Source organism: Phalangium opilio, unplaced genomic scaffold (genome assembly GCF_054372755.1).
Source record: "Phalangium opilio isolate 3A_F unplaced genomic scaffold, DU_Popi_V2 ptg000011l_1, whole genome shotgun sequence".
Classification (NCBI taxonomy): Eukaryota; Metazoa; Arthropoda; class Arachnida; order Opiliones; family Phalangiidae; genus Phalangium; species Phalangium opilio.
Genome location: NW_028324147.1, coordinates 1015108 through 1032898, shown reverse-complemented (window position 1 = coordinate 1032898; position 17791 = coordinate 1015108). Strand labels below are relative to the sequence as shown.

The following is a 17791-nucleotide window of genomic DNA, read 5'->3' as shown; positions in this document are numbered from 1 at the left end:
TAACGTATATATAAACTTTAGGTTTTTGTTTAACTTCCGGTTGTTGGTTACCGTGCATGCACCGTTATTTATGGCATGGGGTTTTATATTTATATTCTGGAATTAGTCAGGACGATTTAAATCGGTATATAAGCAATTTAAAAGTCTAGTCTAGACAATCTCCATTTCCAGGGTCGTTTCGAGGTTGGATTTTTGTTTTTAGCTCAGTTGAACCAATAACAAAAAGGAACCATACTTAAATCAGATGGTAATTTGTTCAAAATAAGGCTGTACTCCGCCCCCCCTATAAGCTTCTTAATTTAAACAATGATCACTTTGAAAATAATTAATTTCTTGAAAGTGACCTTGATATACCATACCAGAATAGATATAATGCTGCAGATACCGGGTTCTCGCTCGTCTAGCTTTAAACAATGATTCCCGAAAGACCTCGATATACTATAGAACGCTAACCGATCCCCGTTGCTTGCTGATACTGGCAGCACGTACCGTTCCGTTGTTACAACATATTTTGTATCAAATTTCATAAAAAATATTTTAACAACTAAAAATTGCGTGTATGTGCAAAAAAATTACGACTTTCAAACTTATAGTCTAAGCATGCAAGGTACTAAAATTTTTTTAGCGCGCGATAAAAGCGGGTTGCGTAAGTATGGAGGGCTCTGTCGTCGAAAATTATGGGTCATTTAAAAAGGCGGGTTGAACAGCCCATAATCGCTACATAAAACTATATAGGGAACAAATTTATTCGAGCACGCCAGCTTGCTTCCCTTCTCTGTATAGCTATTATAGCCGAACTTACCAACTAGCGTTACATAAAGGAGTATATAACGAAGAAAAAGAGGGCCACTTGCACGATATTCCGGGGAGTGGGGCGTCCCCAAGAAGGGGCAAGGGCATTCGACCCCTTTTAACCATATTCCCCTTTATTTATGAAGTGAAAGGTTGACTTATAATAAAGGTTACGTCTTAGTAACTTTCGAATTGCCTATGGAGAACTGAACTGATTTGAAGTCGTTCGTAACTCTGGTGTTTAAAGAGATACAGTGGAATTTCTTTGAAATACTGATAGCCCTAATTGTTGTCTATCTAATGATACTAAATACTTGGGCTCCAATTCAAAAACGGGTCGAGATAATCAACTTTGAATCAATTATGACCCATTGACCCCAACTTTGAAACCTACTAACTCTGATTTTACTTATTTATTTAAAAAAATATAAGTGGAAATATAGCCCTAATTATTTGACTCTAAATATCTAATAGGGTTCAAAGGTCAAAGTGATACAAAAGTAAATAAATTAAAAATAAATTCCGAATTCGACATTAAAATTCTTAAGATTTTATGACCGTGTCGATTAGCGATCGACCCTAGCATATAAATTAAAAAATATAGATCTTTATACGCTTACAAAATCAAACAATTAAACAAATATAGTTAATAACCAGGAACCGTGACGAAGTTGATCGCCTAATTAGTCAAAAACTTTGAAAAAAGAAACTTAGGCTATCACTTTCGAAACCTAACAAAAAAACTCTCATTAAGAAAAAAAAAAGAACCTGTTTTGAATAATTTCTTTCTTGTTTGAAAATTGTTACAAAACTCTGAAATTCCCTCGGCGCTTATAATAACACTTTGGGAAATTTTCGGGCCACTAGTCACGACGACGTTTTTAAAAGCTAAGGGCTATTTAAATCGCTACGGTATTGAGCGATGACAAAAAAAATAAGAGAGAGATAAATTTGAAATAAAAAAAAAAGTTATAAATTGGAGTATGAGAAAGAATAATCGTTGATGTGGGTCGAGGGAATATTAAGGTTTCGATAGCCGAGCTAACTTGTACTGTCAACGTTGTTGCCTTTTTCACTTCTTGCTGAATTATAATTTTTGTCGAAGCGTGAACATCCCGGCACTGCTACAGCTGGTCCCGGGTCACTTGGGATATGCTTGGTTCTGACTTAGCCCAAAATGATACTCATTAAATACTAGAATAATTGGGCACCAGGAATTATTGGTCAAATTTTCTAAGGATGCATCATGTATACTTATGTTCAAATTGGGATTGACTTTATTCATTTCAAGTTAGGTACTGTTCCTATAGTGTTTAGTATCTCTGGAAAGGGTATTAATAGGGCTATGACATACTCAAAGGACATCACCGTATCTCTTATAGAACCAGAGTTTTGAATATGAACTTAAAATTGTTCCACCAATAAAAAATAAAATATTTGGGCTTGAATGGCTTTGTATTATTTACTCAAGCTTATTTTAAAAAGGTGTGTAAAAAATTATTCACGCCAATATTGACAAGTATCACAAAAAAAAAATTAAATCTTTCAAGGCCTGAATGAATATTTCCAATTTAAATTATAATAATAGGACAATATATATAGAAATAAAAAAACCTTGGAAGGATTTATAGTCTATTTAAAAAACTTGTATCCGCGTTGATGGTATAAAAACTAAACACACCCATTACGGATTGAAAATGGGGCTAAGGGAGACTGCTGTGTCAATACGCTGCTGAGGATAGGTGTATGTATACATAGTTTCGTTGTATGACGTGTAAAGAATGCCTTCAAAAAATACAACACCCACTGCACCCACTTAAGGGTTCATAACCCCTCCCTAAAGCAGACTCTTGTAGATTGAACCCATACGCCCGGTTCAAGGCCATTTTTAAGATAAAAAAACTGACACTTCTCAAAACTTAAGAGCCAGAAAAATAATTCCCACATTTGGAGCCTATATTTGCTTGCCGAATCCAGAATAAATTACTCGTGTTACGTCAAAGGGCGCGAGTATTAGGACAATTAAATTGATAATTACCCAATAACGAGTTGTAGAACACCATAACGGATTGAAATTTAAAACGAAAAACCAGTATTATGATTTCGATTTTAAAAAGATAAATATAACTGTAGGAGGCTTTGCCAAGAACTAGACTAAATAGCTATTAAAGTTCACTTTTCGAACCCGTTTACAAGTTATCCCCTAAAACAGCCTGCAGGGTAGAGTTATCTGGTTATCTAATCGTTATACAAAGCCATATAGGAAAATTCCGAACGTGTTTTCGTATCACATACCTACCTGTGTTTGCCACATCGACGATAATAAAACAATAAAAAAAATTATGCAAATACTATGCGACATATGAGTATTGTATAACAATCAACAAACAGCTGTGAATTATAGCTAAAAAATTTCTTATGTTCTCGTGAATATGGATTTAAATAATCGGGTATTGTTACCACCAGATCATTTGCGAGTTCACAGAGAACACAAATAGTCTGAAAAAATGCCCTAAACGTAAAGCTAGGCCTACATTTAAAGTTCGGCTCTCCAACATTTTCCACGCTACCAATTCCCATTTACATCTCATAAACAATGCCATAATGCCTCGTAAAAACATAACACACCTTCTAATTAACCCTAATTATCATAAAAACCACCGAGCACCGACTGTCACGCTTAAAAAACGAAAAGAAAACTCACTTTAATTCTTCGTAATATTTCGGGCGCTCTGGGAAGTCCGAATTTGGCGGAATTGTGTTGGTGATTTCCGGGGCCGAATTTGTTTCTTACGTCGGCGTTTTCGTAGTCGAGATCCCCGTTGAAATCGACGAATTTTATCACTAGAGTTCCCGTTAGAAGTAACCCGAAAACGGTCGCGACTAACTTGACGAGTTTCTTGGTATTTCGCCGTAAAACCATCGTGAATCGCCACGGAAACTGACGGAGGCCCTAACCGATAACTTCGCCAGCGATGCGCCGGTGAAGGTTTTCCCTCCTATTTTTTTAAAAAAAGGAACCGGTGTTGTTTTAAATTTTAAAGGTCACGCACGTTGGACAACATCGCCTCGTCTGGGATGGAATCTCCTTCGACTACTAACGAGCGAGAACCAACACAGTCCGACGAAAACGCGGGAAAGCGCCAGAGAGAATTTAGAAGGGGAGTGGAAGGGGTGGTTTGGAATGTAGCGCAACGTCGTCTGCTAAACGTTATCTAGGCAGGTCGATTTCCGGTATGATGCGTTTGTAATAGATAGATTTTAGAACACGTGACCGGAAACTCGCCTACCCCAAAAAGCTCAACGCGACATCTTGTTTGGGCGTCATCACGTTTAATAGAGTCAAAGGGGGGGCCTTCCACTCCCTTTCTAAATTCTCTCTGAAAGCGCGCGCGACAGAGAGGGGAGGAGGATGGTGGGAAAAATGTTGCGTTTCTCCGCTTGGAGGCGCCACTTCGCGGGATGGAAAGGTCGATACCAGGGCTGTACATAAAGCACTAGTTTTTTTTTTTTTGCTCCATTTATTTGACGAGCTAGAACCCTATCAGAAGGTCATACAGCTCCATAGGGAAAAAAAAAAAAAAAAGAAAATATAGTGAAGGTATTTGATTACTGAAACTAAATCAAAATACTGGGGCTCCCTAGTCAACTTGAATATATTTTGCATAAATAATAAATATTGCTACTCCCATTAAACAATTGAGATATGGAGACTCACTTTCCAGCTTGACTACTAATAAAAATATCCTTATGTACAGCCCTGGTCGATACTCAAGACGATAGGCCTATAGAGCTATTTCAGTGGGGGAAAAATTTCGTCTGCTACGAAAATTGGGCCTGCCTTTGAGTGTAGAGGGCGGCCATTTTGTGAGGGTTTCTCTATGGGCAAATAGCATTGGTGACGTAGCCATTACCCCCTCTGAAATAGCTCTATATCTGAAAATAAAGTACGGGGGTTTGCCATAAAGTTTCAGTATAATTACGGGGTTATAAACTTGATTTTTAAAAGTTTATGGGATTGATGATTAAAATATTTAAGTATTACGTTTAATGGGCCTAATTTCAGCGTCTGCTTATGCCGTTTATCAATGTTTCTATGCCTTTGTTTACTTAAATATTACTCCACGGTTGAATAAAAACTATCAGCCAATAGCAACAGTAAAATAAATAATTCATGCGTAGCAGATCCCTTAGGAAGTAACGCACGCTTTAACGGAAGTAAATGTGAACCGGGTTCGGAAATGACGAAGCTCGTTTAGAAGTCGCCTCTTATACATTTTTTTAGATTGTTATTTAAGAATAAACGTGACAGAACCGACAAAATGGCTATTTAACAATGCTACGTTTCATGATGATTGTAATAAACCTCTCACCCTTGTGTTTTGGTCCTTACCCCGCTTGACAATTAACAGCTGACAATTTCTCCATGAATATTGAATGAAATACGTACGAAAATCTATTTAGTATTTTGTAAAGGGTTAGAAGATGAATGTGGTTTATTCATAATTCATACGATATGATGAAAGATTTTAAAATTAATGAAACAAATGAATAAATTCAGGGGGGGGGGGTTCAAAAAAGAAGAGTAATTTTAGAAAGACCTTAATTAGATTAAAATCGGATTAAAAGAGATTAAAAAGAAATAAAATGCAACGGTGAAGTACTCGGAAGTTTTATTCTAAATTAATTTAATCCTGTTTTAAAAATTTAACACATTAAGAGCTATTTAATTATTTAAATTTAAATAATACCTTGACGAAAATTTGGAAATAAACATCTTTGACTTATTGTCCTTCACCTATTTATTGTTTCAGACAATAGAGATTGGTATACAAAGAAAGAAAGACGAAAAGGCGGTTTAAAGAAGAGATAAGATATCCGGTTATATGATAATTTTGGTTATTACGTCATGAGCCCCCCCCCCCCAAAGAAACTGAAACAAAAGAAATATTTTGTTCTTAAAATTCTAAAGTATCCAAGTTGCTGCACGATTTCTCCGATGGAGTGAAGTAATATTTTTTTTAAAAAATCCTCCGCGATTTCGTACAGCTTAAAAATAAAAACTTTCAGAAATAACAACAACAACAAAGGAATAAAAGGCTTAAGTAATTAAATTTCCATCTAAATACTTAAGTTCTCGGTCGGTACGGGGGTTGGTTGTCTCAACTTCATTTTAGGAATTAGTCGGTTGGTTTCTATGGTACGTGTCTCAGTTGCAAATGTTCCCATCGTTAATTAAAAGAAGTACAGTGAGAGCGGTCGCGTACGGGAAAAGTTATTACAGACTTTAATTAAAATGGGGGTTGAAGACTAAATACCCTATAGGCGCTGGCTCGCAAAACGCAAGACCCCTCACACTGGGTGGGCATCAAACCTTTACAGCCTGGACTATGTTTTTTTTTTTTTTTTTTACTTCCGGTGGTCTTCCGGTAAGAAGCTTAAGCTCGGTGCAATTAAATAAGGATCTTTTAATTTCCTTCGAACTTTGAAGTAAAACTTACAAACTTATTGAAGATATCTTATGGTATTACTTATGATTGAACCTAACAGACCAATGCCTACATTTGGAAAGTATTTTTGCTGACAAAAAGTTGAAAAATGTTTCAAGTTGCAAAAGATGACGTTTAGGAACTAAAAAGGGGGAGAGGGGGCGTCCATATATATAGTACTGTAACGGTACCGCTTGTCAGGAAAAAAGCGGAATAAAAATCAAGATTATAGCACGGTGGAACCGAGTTTATTCCCTTAACTTTTACGTTGATAATAAAAATGAAAGATTACGCTGACATCCACCCAAAGGCGACAGAGAAAAAGTGAGAGATAACGTTTTTACTTCGACTCCCCCCCCCCTTAAAAAATGTCCTCATTTCTAAGTCAGTTGGTTTAGTCGCTCATTGGTCGCGAGTTCAGCGTGTCCTTTCCCTTTGCTTAAATTCCGAGTAATATTTCATTCAGGGTGGACCGTCCACCTTCAATTTGAAAATTATCCAATTTTTTATTTGGAAGGGTCAACTAAATTTATGGAATTTTAACTTTTTTATTAAAAAAAAACATTATCAGCTTCGGCGTGTATTTTGAACTCATTTTTCCCACGATTCGAATGATACATCTGTCAGATTAATATTATTAGCACTACGCGAGGACCACCCTATAGTCCTAGCGAATCTTATAACTTCTATCCTTCAACTGACTCTATTAATGGTCTCTAGCATTAAGAAGTATAGGTAGTGTCATACTTATGGGGACATATCTTATATAAACTTATGATGGTTCGTCCTAGCGCCATTTTATTGGTCTATACCATTTTCCAGTATCTTCCGTTGCAATCTACGAATTTGACACGCGCCCCCACCCAGCCCCCCTCTGACCAAGTATAAGCAAAGCCACCACTAAGGAAACCACCACCACGAGAAGAAGAAGGTCAAATATAGCTGACCATCCATCCAGGACATAGACTCAACTATTTCCAGCTAGAGATGGAGTCGAGGATGGGAAGCTCCAGAGAAACGTTCGTATCTCGCTGCTGCCTTCAACTTGAAATGTCAGCGTTGTTTAAAGATAGGGTCCCCTTGTTCTAAGACCATTTCGAAGATAGAGTTAAGGGAATGGCGCGTAGCTTGGAACCTATTGACTTTAAAAGATGATTTAGCGTTGTAGAAGTTATCTTGCCTGGAGGCGGAAGCGTTTAGGAGAATTTCCCTAGAGAGTTTTGATATTGAAGGTTTTCTTAATCTCGAATGTCTGTTTGACACGGCGTTATAAAACGAAAAAAGGATGGGGAGGGGGGTTATTGCCATTCATTTCGAAGTTCGTGGGGGATTCCCCCTCTCGCTGATCCTCATCCTCGTATTAGCCCACGGGAAATCCCGACATTTCCCGATGTAGTACCGCTTTCTCCATCGTTTTTATTGCAATTTCCACATCGGAAGTTCGGAAATCGGAACTAGTTTAGGCCTATCCTTTTTGTAATTTCGTTTTAATTACCTAATTCTTTCGGTTATTCTTAGTTAAATTATCTATTTATATTATATAAATCAATTCTTTATATATAATTAAAACTAACTTGAAATAATTAACACGTTCTAGGGGCCAGTTGCCTATCTCGGAACCGCTCTAATATGGAACGCTTTTTCTTAAAACTATTGTTTTTGGGTGCTTAAAATGATTAGTTTGAGGGCTCGTTTTGTAGATTGAAATTTGCCTTAATTAGACAACCTCATAATTGTACACAAAAAAATTAGTGTATCGAGATTCGCCATCCTCATAGGCTTTATATAAGAAATTTGTCAAAATCTTGTGGAAAAAATGACAAACTTGAAAATAGTTCCTTGACAATCTTTATTTATTTCATTAGGTATTATACAATTGTCATATTTTATTCTTCTTCGGTACTAAGAGTAATCTCGGCGCCGTTTTCAATGTTAAAATCGTTCAGCGTGTATTGATCTCTTAGAGGATCACTGTTATAGTGCAGTGTTAGAGTATTTTCAGCAAAACCCGTTTTCTCAGCAATCATAATCTTTAGCTCTTTTACTTTAGTATCGAGATCGACGTTTTCAAATCGCAGTTCCCGATCAGAATCACCATAATCATCGAAGTATGATACGGTAAAGTTTACCTTCTCACACATTCCCGAGGAAACGTAGCTTAAGAATACTAGTAGCGATAGCACCGTGATCTTCAACATGTTTCCAGTAACTTTGACTCTCGACAAATGAATGTCGCCTTTTCACGTTGGCCTTTTTGAAAAACAGCGAATGTAACTACCAGGCGTGGGCGCCAAGTTGCAACGTCCCGTAAATTCACAAAGGGTACGCGCAAGATTGAAAGAGTAACAACAAGAGTATATAATGTTAAAAACGATGGTGCAGAAGCGTGAGATGGAATCAGAAACAAAAGAGCGTGGCAAAGAAGTCGAGTTCGATGAAATAGATCTCATTTACTCGCACCCTACCTTTAAACATAGACTATATACTTTGAAAGGAATTCGTTTCTTGAGTTCTCGGATTAATTTTATTGAATGAACTTGAGATGATTATAATCTTAATTTCCTCGCTCGCGCATCCCCTGCTTTTCCCATCCCCTCTTATATAAGATCCCCACTTTCTCTGTTTTACATATATACTTGATAAAGCTTGAAAATTTTAAAACGAGTACAGTTTTGTTAAAATATACGTTTACATTGTAACAAAGAAGCCAACTTTACGGTTACAACATAAGAAATTTTTAATTTAACAGAAAGATAATCGCGTGACAAAAGAACCACCCGCTCTGTTTTTAATTTATACTTGAATATTTCGCAACAGTTTTAACTGTATACTAAATATTAAAGAAATATGTTGAAACGCGCGGCTGCGAGTTGATTATCAGTTAGTCAGTCAGGACTTTGAGATACAATATAAGGATTACAAATTACAAAATGAATACAGGCGTACATACGTTTTGATATTCTGATTTATGTCACGAAGGAAAATTTTAATTAAATTAAAAAAAAAATACTTCATCGTGTGACAAAGAGCCGAGGTTTAAGTTCTCCCGTAACAACCCGACCTATGGTCAGCCAGTAGAAACAAACAGCAGTCCTATCTTGGGATATTGTCATATTTTATTGTTCTTCGGTACTAAGAGTAATCTCGGCGCCATTTACAACTTCATAATCGGAAAGCGTGTATTGATCGCTTAGCTCGTTACCTTCATAGAACAGTATTATAGTATTTTCAGCAAAATCCGTTTTCTCAGCAATCCTAACCTTGAGCTCTTTTACTTTAGTATCGAGATCGACGTTTTCAAATCGCAGTTCCCGATCAGAATCACCATAATCATCGAAGTATGTTACGGTAAAGTTTACCTTCTCGCACTTTCCCGAGGAAACGTAGCTTAAAGGAAAAGTTCAGGGTACCTAACATTAGACCTTAAATTAACGGCCTCGTTTAGAAGATATCGAAATGATTGATAAAAAAATTATAATTTCCCAAATTACGATTAAAATCCAATTAATTGACCCAAAAATTGAATAGAGCAGCCGCGCCATTTTTTAAAGTCACGTGATAAACTCGCACACACGCCGTTATTGGCCAAATGGCTAGCGAATAGGAAAGTTAGATTTCTCTACTGCAGACGACGATATTTATTGATATATTCAAGGTTGACTTTCAGCATAGAGCACTCGATCACGCGCATCACGACGTAAGCTGCTCGCGCTATAGAAGCCCGTTCAATCGGCCAAAAAGTGCAACTTTTGGGTTCTTGGCGGGAAATTCGAAGTCAGCGAAAACTAACATTAAGTTCTATGGGAGGAGGTAGGTTTTTTGGCCAGATCCTCTGTCCTATTGATTGAAATTACCTGAAATTTTAATTAGACGTGTCTTTTGACGTGTTTTATTATTCTAAAAGGGATTCAAGCTTCTAGAGTGGATAGGTTTTTTAAAAAAATTATCTTCATAGCCAAAATGATGGGTTCAGTGCTAAGACTAAATATATCTTCAGATCTACTGGTCCAAATGTCCTGAAATTTTAATGAGAGGTGTGTTACAATCTATTATATTATATTAAAAAGGATTCAAGCTTTAATAGTGGATAATTATTTTAATAAAAATTTAGTTCCAATGTCATAATTTTAAACTAAGTACTTATTGCACTATATCTTTGGATCTAATGGCCCAAATGTCCCGAAAATTTAATTAGAGGTATGTTACAATCGATTATATTTAAAAAAAATTAATATCCCATGTCACAATTGTAAATTAAGTACTTACAACCTTTTTCCGCGATAAAAAAAAACCAGCCCCATTCTACTTGTCCAAAACTTGCCTTTTGGGGATTAATAGATTATAAATCATAGACCTCTTGAACCAATTTCCTATGATTTGTAAACATGCAGAGGGGCAGATGTCTCGAAAACCCTTGGCGATTTTTAATTGTTATCCTTACTTGTTGGGCGGGGCATTTAAAAGATTAATCGATTAAAATATAAAGTATATCGTCAAAATAAGAAAAGTTGACAAATGCTAAAACAAAGCTTCAAAACTAAGATCAAGCACCACTCAAGAAGCTTCAGAATGTCTTTGAACAAGCATAGGATCGCTGCGAGAAAGCTTTTTCTTCTTGGACCTCTTTGACAATTAATTATAATTTAAAACTATCTCTCCACTAAATCTTTGTTTTTTACCAACTACAACTGGTATTATGATACTTTTCACCAACCCTTTTCAGTTAGTTTCTTAATCATGATTTTTCTATGCTTAATTTTTGGTTTTTGTAAAATATGTGATATTTGCCATAAATACATTTTTGAACTAAAATTGCGTTTACATAATAAAGTGCTTTTGGCAGAATAACAGGGGTTCTTCTGAACTAGGTGTGTTTTAATTTTGTTTAATTCTAAGATTTTTAGCGTAATGTTTAAGCAATACGTTTAATCTTAGAAAGGGAGTGAAAGTTAAATTATTTTAACACACCTCTCATTAAATTTTCAGGACATTTGGGCCAGTAGATCCAAAGATATAGTGCATTAAGTTCTTAATTTACAATTATGACATAAGAAATTAATTTCTATTGAAATAATTATCCACTCTAAAAGCTTGAATCCTTTTAAATATAATAGAAACGATTGTAACACACCTCTCATTAAGATTTCAGGACATTTGGACCAGTAGATCTGAAGATATATTCAGTCTTAGCACTGAACCCATCATATCGGCTATGAAAATATTTTTTTTTAAAAAAACTATCCACTCTAGAAGCTTGAATCCTTCTAAGATTAATAAAATACGTCAAAACACACGTCTCATTGAAATTTCAGGTCATTTCGATTAATAGGACAGAGGATCTGGCCAAAAAACCTACCTCATCCCATTGAACTTAATGTTAATTTTCGCTGACTTCGAATTTCTCGCCAAGAATCCAAAAAGTTGCACTTTTTGGCCGATTGAACGGGCTTCTATAGCGCGAGCAGCTTGCGTCGTGATGCGCGTGATCTAGTGGGCTATGCTGAAAGTCAACCTTGAATATATCAATAAATATGGTCGTCTGCAGTAGAGAAATCTAACTTTCCTATTCGCTAGCCATTTGGCCAATAACGGCGTGTGTGCGAGTTTATCACGTGACTTTAAAAAATGGCGCGGCTGCTCTCTTCAATTTTTGGGTTAATTAATTGGATTTTAATCGTAATTAGGGAAATTATAATTTTTTTATCAATCATTTCGATATATTCTAAACGTGGCCGTTAATTTGAGGCCTAATGTTAGGTACCCTGAACTTTTCCTTTAAGAATACCAGTAGCGACAGCGAAGTGATCTTCAACATGTTTCCAGTAGCTTTGACTCTCGACAAATGAATGACGCGTTTTCACGTTGGCCTTTAGAGTTAGTCAGTCAGGACTTTGATTTACAAGATAAGGATTACAAAGTACAAAATGAATAAAAACAACACTTCATCGTGTGACAAAGAGCCGAGGTTTAAGTTCTCCCACAACAACCCGACCTATGGTTAGCCCTTAGAAACAAACAACTGTCCTATCTTGGGACCATGGTGGAATTCCGATAAGGTACAACCTCGTAATTAGAGGTTGCAATTAGACATTCTCATATTTTGCCTAATCTATTTACGATGATATTACATTAATAAATTCACTATTTATAATTAAAACTAACTTGAAATGATGAACCAGTTCTAGGGGCCAGTAGCCCTATTTTGGAACGCTTTTTCTTAAAATAGTCGTAACTATAATTTGCGGGCCCTTTTTGTGGATTGAAAATCACCGTAATAATTAGACAACCTCATACTTGTACCCCCAAAATGAAGGGAAAGTGCTCTTACAGGTGCGCGCGGCATATCGACCTTTATTGTATCGACAGAGAGCGCAGTTTCGCCTTCCTCGTAGGCTTCGTAAGAAACGTGTTAAAATCTTTGACAAAAATGACAAACTTGACAATCTTTCTTTATTTCAATACAGTTGTCAAACTTTCTAATTAATGACGTTCAATGTTAACTCGTCGCCGTTTCTAACACCATAACGGGACAGTTTGAAATTATCATTTAGTTCGTCAAAACCATAAAACAGAAACTGATCATCTTTAGGAACACCCGTTTTCTTTTCAATCATAACCTTTAGCTCTTCTACTCGAGTATTGAGATCGACGTTTTCAAATTGCTGTTTCTTACTATTATTATCCTCGTCTACTACGGTCAAGTTGACCTTCTCGCTCTTTCCCGAGGATACGTAACTTAAGAATACTAGTAGCGATAGAAAGGTGATCTTCAACATGTTTTCAGTTGCTTTGACTCTCGACAAATAAACGCGATTTCACGTCGATATTTTGCAAAAAATAAGCGAATATAACGACCAGGTGCAGGTGGGTGACAAAGACACGTACACTGACGAAAGGTACAACAACCTCGTAATTAGAGCTTGCAATTAGACAACCTCGTATTTTGCGACATTAATATTAACTCAAAATGAAGGGAAAGTTCTCCGACGAGTCTCCGGAAAAATAAGATTTCACGAGCAATAAGTACAAAAAGTACAGGGTTTTATAAGTAAAACTTTTGAAATTAAAAGTGAATATAGAGTTAGTAGGTCCAACCCCAAACTTCCCAAGGAGCGGTAATTCTTTGTTTATTTTTTTCACTTGTTTTCTCCTTTATTATGGAAGGAAAAACTTTGAAGCAAGCTGTCTCATCGATTAGCGCCTTAATCCGAAAAGCGGGAGGGGAGCGAGGGATCTCTTTTTCCAAGATCACTAATTGGAATTGGTTTCGTGGAAAACTTTTCCTGACTCAGAGAGAAGAATTAGAAGGAAAAAAAACCAAGCGTAAAACCCGAAACGCGGAATAGTCTGGAAGAGATTTAATCTAAGCCTTGTTTTGAGGCGCCAATAAAAAAAAATAATAAAGATTTCAGATCTTCAAACATTTCTTCGGACCCTCAACAATTTATTTTGGGATGGGACCAAATTTCCGATTGGATACCTTCAATCCGATAAAAGAATATATCCCCCCCCCCCCAATTATCATTTACGATTTTATATTAGAACGGGACTTTTTTATCGCCTGTAAGGTAAAACAGAGGTGGTTTTATTGAGTCGGTATTGATGGTGGTCATAGTTAAAAGCGCGTTTCTACAGATTCAGGCGGGAATAAATTAAGTTTCAAAGGGACGACTTGTTTGAAATGTCTTTATTACATTGCGAAAAGATTAAGATTGGGACGAAACTGTTCTCTCTAGCGATAGCCAGCGTACCAACGATGGTGTAGCGATACATTCAAAACGTTACGTAGGACCCCCCCCCCCTCCTACACTAAGCTGGTCGGGTTTGGTAATTTGGGGCCTCGTTAATCCCCAAAGCCACGAAAAGCTCCGAAAACAGTCGAAATTTCTCCGGAAAACTGGCGAAATGCGGAATACTAATGTTCCCACGTATGCCCCATGGGGAGAACAACCGAGTGAGAAATTATTTCGGAAGGGATTTTGGGACTCGGAGTTTACAAATAAAATTAGCAAACTTATTGTAAATTTAGTACAAAGGTTTATAGCAACGTCAGTCTAAATCTTACGCGTCCATGAATAAAAGTGGTAGGCGACAAAATTAAATATAAGCCCACGTGGTTTTCCCCGCCGTTACAGTGTATTATAATGAGAATTCAACACCACGCAACATTTTACACCTACCATGAATCTATATAACTATGAATATACAGCTCTATCATAGGCCCCTAAATTTTTATGTCGAAGACGGGAAGGGTTGGTCTTTTGAACAGTCGGAGATACGATAAATTGAGCTAAACATCATCGCCGGTACTTAAATATCCCGTCGTCTGCTTATTCGCCTCATACAACACGTGTACCGCATTCTCCGTATCATAATCCAATTTAGTTATAATTAATTTAATGTAAATTTATATTAAATTATGGTTGAAACGATGTCAGATAGTGATTTTTTAGAAGAAACAAATTTATCCGGAGGAGAAAACAGTGATGTAAGTGTGGAAACGATCTGTATTTAACTTTCGGCCAAGGCTTAGTGTCTGTGTAGTTTCTGATTTAAAGTATTTTGTTAATTAAGGACGATGAAATTGACGAAAGAATTCATGGAAAATTGCTGGCATCAATTTCTTCCATGGATGGAAAAAAGAGGTGCGATTAAATGTTATTTAATCCATTATTAAAGTGAAATTAATGTTTATGTGTATTTTAGAACTGCCAAAACAGTCAGATCAGAAGCTAGTTTGACCATATCAGAGTTCAATACCATTGAAGGTTTGTAATTGAAAATTAATTAAAACTACCTTATTAAATTAAGAGTAATTTTTATCATGGCAGGAAATGGCGAGAAAATCAAAGTTCATGAACTTTTGGCAACATTGAAGCAACCCAACACAACAGATTTGAAGAAACAAGTCCGCTCAGTAGCTAGAAAATCTAAAGTTTTGCCTACACCTCTACATAGAGTTGCTGCTGAAAGAGTAAGTCATTCAAAAAGTTTGAAACTTTTTGAAATAATCCAAACTTTGTAAATTTTAGATTAAAAGGAGTGTTGCTTATCAAGAAGTTGGTGAAAAAGTTTCCAAATGGGATAATATTGTGCTTTCAAATCGACTTGTAAGTGAATACACAAGTTTAAAAATGAAGTCATGGACTAATTTTTGTAAATATTTCAGGCGGATCACCTGGAATTTCCCTTGAAACAAGCTGAGTTAAGAATCCAACCCACAAAATCCATAGTTTCAAAATTTAAGCCTAAAACTCCATTAGAGTTAGAAGTAGCCAAACTTTTAAACAACAGTGAGAATATGTTAACTGAAGATAAACCATTGACGGAAGCTGAGGAGAAATGCTTGAAAGCTATGAGTTATGAAGAAGTAAAGCGTAAAAACTAAAAATTATCTTTGTTAATCAAATTTGACCTATTTTTGTTCATTTTAGGCCAAAGAAAGGCTGAATGAACTACGTAAAATGAGAGCTCTTTTATCCTATCAAGAAGCCAAGGCCAGACGTCAGAAAAAAATAAAGAGTAAACGCTATCATAGAATTTTAAAGAAGGAACGGATTCGTAAAGAGATGAAAGAATTTGAAGAACTTAAAAAAACTGAACCAGAAAAAGCAGCTGAGAAATTAGCTGAAATTGACAGACTTAGAATTGAGGTGATACTTATATTTACATTCTAATTTAAATAGTGTTAAAACTAATTAGTATAATTATTCTCTTTTGCAGGAAAGAATGAGTTTGAAGCATAAAAGCACTGGAAAATGGGCCAAACAGCACGCTCTCAGAGCTAAATATAATAAAGATGTACTTATATTTCAGTTTACGGTGAATTAATTGCAATTAAACTAATTAATATCAATTATTTTTGCCTTTAGAGTCGGGATGCATTATCAGAACAACTGGAAATAAGTAAAAAACTAACGGAAAAACGATTGATAATAGAAGATTCGGATGATAGTGAAGATGAACATTTGGAAACCATAATTGAAGAAATGCCAGATACCAATTCTGCCAAATCTGGTGGTGAAGAAACTTTAATACCCTCTTCTTACAATCCATGGTTCAAAGATCCATTCTCTACTGAGATCAGTAAAATTGAGGCTACTAAAGTTACCAAGGAAAAGGAGAAACCTAAATCATCATCTGAACTGAAGGAAGCTTCCGATGATGAACCTGAACCAGTTTCAGTTTCAGTTTTGGTTGAAAATAAAAAATCTAAAGAGATTATGAATATGATGAAGAAAAATGAGAAAGTTATTGAAACTAAAGACTTGGATATTGAAGAAATATTTCATGTTGATGAAAAAACGCCTAAAAAAACTCGGAAAAGGATAAGAAATAGGAAAAGAAAAGCCAGTGATGTCAATGTTGTTGAACAAACTCAAACTACATCTCAAAATGTACAAGAAGATGAAGTTCAGGATGAGGAATTGATCACTGAAACTTTAGAGAAAAAAGATAAGATGGAAGACTTTGAAGATTATGAACCTGTGGAGTCAGTGTCAAAGACATCTGACTTAAAAGAGGCTGATAATGAAGAGAAAACTCCAACAAACCCAAAGAAAGTTCAAGTTGATCCTACCAACTTTGTTATGGTCAAAGCTAAAAATTTGAAATCGAAAATGCCAAAACAAATTGAGGATCTGAATGAAGATGAGGAAGATCAAGATGAAAGTGGGGATGAGGAAGATGAAGAAGAGAAAAGAAGAATGACAATCTCAGAAGCCTTTGCTGATGATGATGTCCTTGAAGAATTCAAGTAAATTTAAATTAATTTTCTTTTAGTTTTAAGATTTTTTTAAATTTTAAATTAATCCTTCAGAGCTGAGAAACTTAAAGCCATCGATGATGGAAAACCAAAGGCTATCAGTAACTTTCTCCCGGGTTGGGGAGCATGGGGTGGAATAGGGATTAAAGTATCAAAGCAAAAGAAACGGAGGTACAACTGTTTTCCTACATAACAATGATTCCTTCCTTATTAACATCCTCAATTTGTTTGTTTCAGGTTCAGAGTAAAACCTCCTAAAGCCTTGCCAAGGAAAGATGGAACATTGGGAAATGTAATTATCAAGGAAGGTGTTGATTCCCAAAAAGCTGCCATTCATAGGGTAATTATTTATTGAACCCAAGTACTTTCAGACTTGATATCAAGCTAACCAAGGCTTATTTATTTTCTATCCCCCAGATATCCGAGCTTCCTTATCCTTTCACAAATGTAGAGCAATTTGAAAGGAGTTTGGCTCAGCCCATTGGTAAAACATGGAACCCAGAAACATCCTACCATAACTTCATTCAACCCAAAGTAGAGATTAAAAAGGGAAAAATTATCGACCCAATTGATAGTGACGCGCTTATGGTCAAGAAAACCCCCAAGGTTGATGACAATAATGATGAAGATAAAATTACTTTTGTTAAAAGAAAGTCTAATTCAAAACCGAGAAATGTAAAACGCAAGAAATGATGATTTGGTATATAATAAAGATTATTTTGTCTCAGTTCTTAACGTGTAGTGG

General features: G+C 35.9%; 3 protein-coding genes across 4 annotated transcripts in view; 1 reads left to right on the top strand and 2 right to left on the bottom strand.

Annotated features, from left to right (window-relative positions):
* Pgant6 (Polypeptide N-Acetylgalactosaminyltransferase 6) overlaps window positions 1-17791 on the bottom strand; it is a 53183-nt gene that overhangs the window by 35076 nt on the left and 316 nt on the right. The window contains exon 1 of one of the 2 annotated variants that reach the window (XM_089857631.1): window positions 3497-3930. The exons of the other annotated variant lie outside the window; for it this stretch is intronic. Within the exon in view, the coding sequence (XP_089713757.1) occupies window positions 3497-3715 (219 nt within the window). The 5' untranslated portion in view covers window positions 3716-3930. Of the gene's footprint in view, window positions 1-3496; window positions 3931-17791 lie in introns of those variants that run through there. 2 annotated transcript variants of the gene reach the window in all.
* LOC149709705 (uncharacterized) lies at window positions 9067-12152 on the bottom strand. The gene is made up of 2 exons (XM_089857571.1): window positions 12061-12152; window positions 9067-9673 (listed from the first exon to the last, which is right to left on the bottom strand). Exons 1-2 carry the CDS (start codon window positions 12094-12096, stop codon window positions 9398-9400), a joined length of 312 nt encoding a protein of 103 aa, XP_089713697.1. The 5' UTR covers window positions 12097-12152; the 3' UTR covers window positions 9067-9397.
* LOC149709704 (U3 small nucleolar RNA-associated protein 14 homolog A) lies at window positions 14593-17776 on the top strand. The gene is made up of 12 exons (XM_089857611.1): window positions 14593-14769; window positions 14856-14926; window positions 14988-15049; window positions 15113-15255; window positions 15314-15391; window positions 15451-15651; window positions 15716-15934; window positions 16005-16082; window positions 16154-17037; window positions 17101-17217; window positions 17284-17386; window positions 17464-17776. Exons 1-12 carry the CDS (start codon window positions 14701-14703, stop codon window positions 17737-17739), a joined length of 2301 nt encoding a protein of 766 aa, XP_089713737.1. The 5' UTR covers window positions 14593-14700; the 3' UTR covers window positions 17740-17776.

Bases quoted from the DNA above. Each gene is read 5' to 3' on its own strand.
- LOC149709705 (XM_089857571.1), bottom strand. From the start codon at position 12,096: ATGTTGAAGATCACTTCGCTGTCGCTACTGGTATTC. The intron at 9,674-12,060 runs TTAAAGGAAAAG...TGAACTTTTCCT, and splicing joins CGCTGTCGCTACTGGTATTC to TTAAGCTACGTTTCCTCGGG.
- LOC149709704 (XM_089857611.1), top strand. From the start codon at position 14,701: ATGGTTGAAACGATGTCAGATAGTGATTTTTTAGAAGAAACAAATTTA. The intron at 14,927-14,987 runs GTGCGATTAAAT...TGTGTATTTTAG, and splicing joins TCCATGGATGGAAAAAAGAG to AACTGCCAAAACAGTCAGAT. The intron at 15,392-15,450 runs GTAAGTGAATAC...TAAATATTTCAG, and splicing joins TTGTGCTTTCAAATCGACTT to GCGGATCACCTGGAATTTCC.